Source organism: Colobus angolensis, unplaced genomic scaffold (genome assembly GCF_000951035.1).
Source record: "Colobus angolensis palliatus isolate OR3802 unplaced genomic scaffold, Cang.pa_1.0 Scaffold25, whole genome shotgun sequence".
Classification (NCBI taxonomy): Eukaryota; Metazoa; Chordata; class Mammalia; order Primates; family Cercopithecidae; genus Colobus; species Colobus angolensis.
In genome coordinates this window covers 1965400-1966912 of record NW_012115710.1, presented here as the reverse complement: position 1 = coordinate 1966912, position 1513 = coordinate 1965400, and the positions used below count along the sequence as shown (strand labels likewise).

Sequence of the window (1513 nt, the reverse complement as noted above, 5' to 3'; positions counted from 1 at the left end):
CCGTCTCAAAAAAAAAAAAAAAAAAGATGCAGCTTTGAAAAACTGGCACAATAAAATTTCACAACAGAACATGCACTGAATAATTGTTTTCTGAAATCTCATAATGACATGTAAATGCATCTTGACACCTCTCACTGACTCTTGCCACAGAACTTACAACTGTAGCTCCCCACGGAAACATGAGGCATGATGGAGAAAGTGACAGGGAAAAGAAACCTGGGTTCCTCCAGGTTGGGTAGTTGAGAGAGTGATTGCCTCTTTAGGATGGTGCATTTCCTATTTTCCTGGATCTGGCAAGATTCCCCACTACCCTGAGGTACAATAGTGTCCTCATATACTAATGACACGTGAGATTTCCCACCCAGTAAAAAAAAAACAAAAAACTTACTACTATGTTCTGTTTATATTTTGAGGCTATAGAGAAAATGAAAACCCTTTGTATTTCCATTTTCCAAGTCCTTGGACTGTGAGGAGGTTTCATTATTTTGCGGAAATCAAACCAAAATAATTTCCATTCTTTGCTCAATTTTCTTTTACAGCAGTCTAGGAGACATTTCATATTTTGTAGTTAAATTTTTAAAATATATATGTCTTGATGTCCTTTTCTTAGGTTATAAATTTTTTTCTGTGTAAAACTAAAGCTGGGCACGGTGGCTCACGCCTGTAATACCAGCACTTTGGGAGGCCAAGGCAGGCGGATCACCTGAGGTCGGAAGTTTGAGACCAGCCTGACCAAAACAGAGAAACCTGCATAGAGAAGATTCGCAACATAGAGAAGATTCGCAACTCCAACGTCCTGCACTTCACAAAGGCAGGAGACAGAATGACCCACCAAGAATGTCACTTTACCTGAGCAAAATATCACTTTACCTGAGTAGCCATCACTGACTCCTTTTCTTTCCTCTTCTTCCTCTTCTGGGTTTCTTTCTCAGTCAATGTTAATTATTCACACATCAAACCTGAAAGTAAAAAATCTGTTGTTTAATGCTTGGAAACAACACATTACTTTCTGTATCACAATCATGCACACAGGGAAGGCCTCAAAATGTGGAGCGACAGCCCACTGCACTAGGGGGATGCAAGAATAATACTATTCCTACACAAAGACCAAGTGAATCTTTCACTGTTTTCTTCAGCACTAGCTCCCCTCCGGAGACGCCCACACACAGGCTGCAGCAGAGGGTAGCTGGGCTGCACTGAGCTCCCATTCAGGGCAAGGACCTATCCCTGATTAAACCCCACGCAGAGCGCAGCACTCCCTCGCCTCTGTGGGTCACAGGCTGAGCTCCGCCCTCGGAAATGGAGGATACAGAGGCTTGAAGCTCAATGCTGGATACAAATGAGAATCAACTTGGGGCTGGGAGCGGTGGCTCTTGCCTGTAATCCCAGCACTTTGGGAGGTCGAGGCGGGTGGATACCTGAGGTCAGGAATTCGAGACCAGCCTGGCCAACATGGTGAAACACCCTCTCTACCAAAAATACAAAAATTAGACAGGCGTGGTGGCACACGCCT

At 43.9% G+C, this 1513-nt stretch overlaps 1 protein-coding gene across 1 annotated transcript in view; it reads right to left on the bottom strand.

The window, feature by feature from the left end:
- ZNF616 (zinc finger protein 616) overlaps positions 1-1513 on the bottom strand; it is a 26379-nt gene that overhangs the window by 16364 nt on the left and 8502 nt on the right. The window contains exon 2 of the mRNA XM_011946207.1: positions 871-959. Coding sequence (XP_011801597.1) covers positions 871-882 — 12 coding nt within the window. The 5' untranslated portion in view covers positions 883-959. The remainder of the gene's footprint in view (positions 1-870; positions 960-1513) is intronic.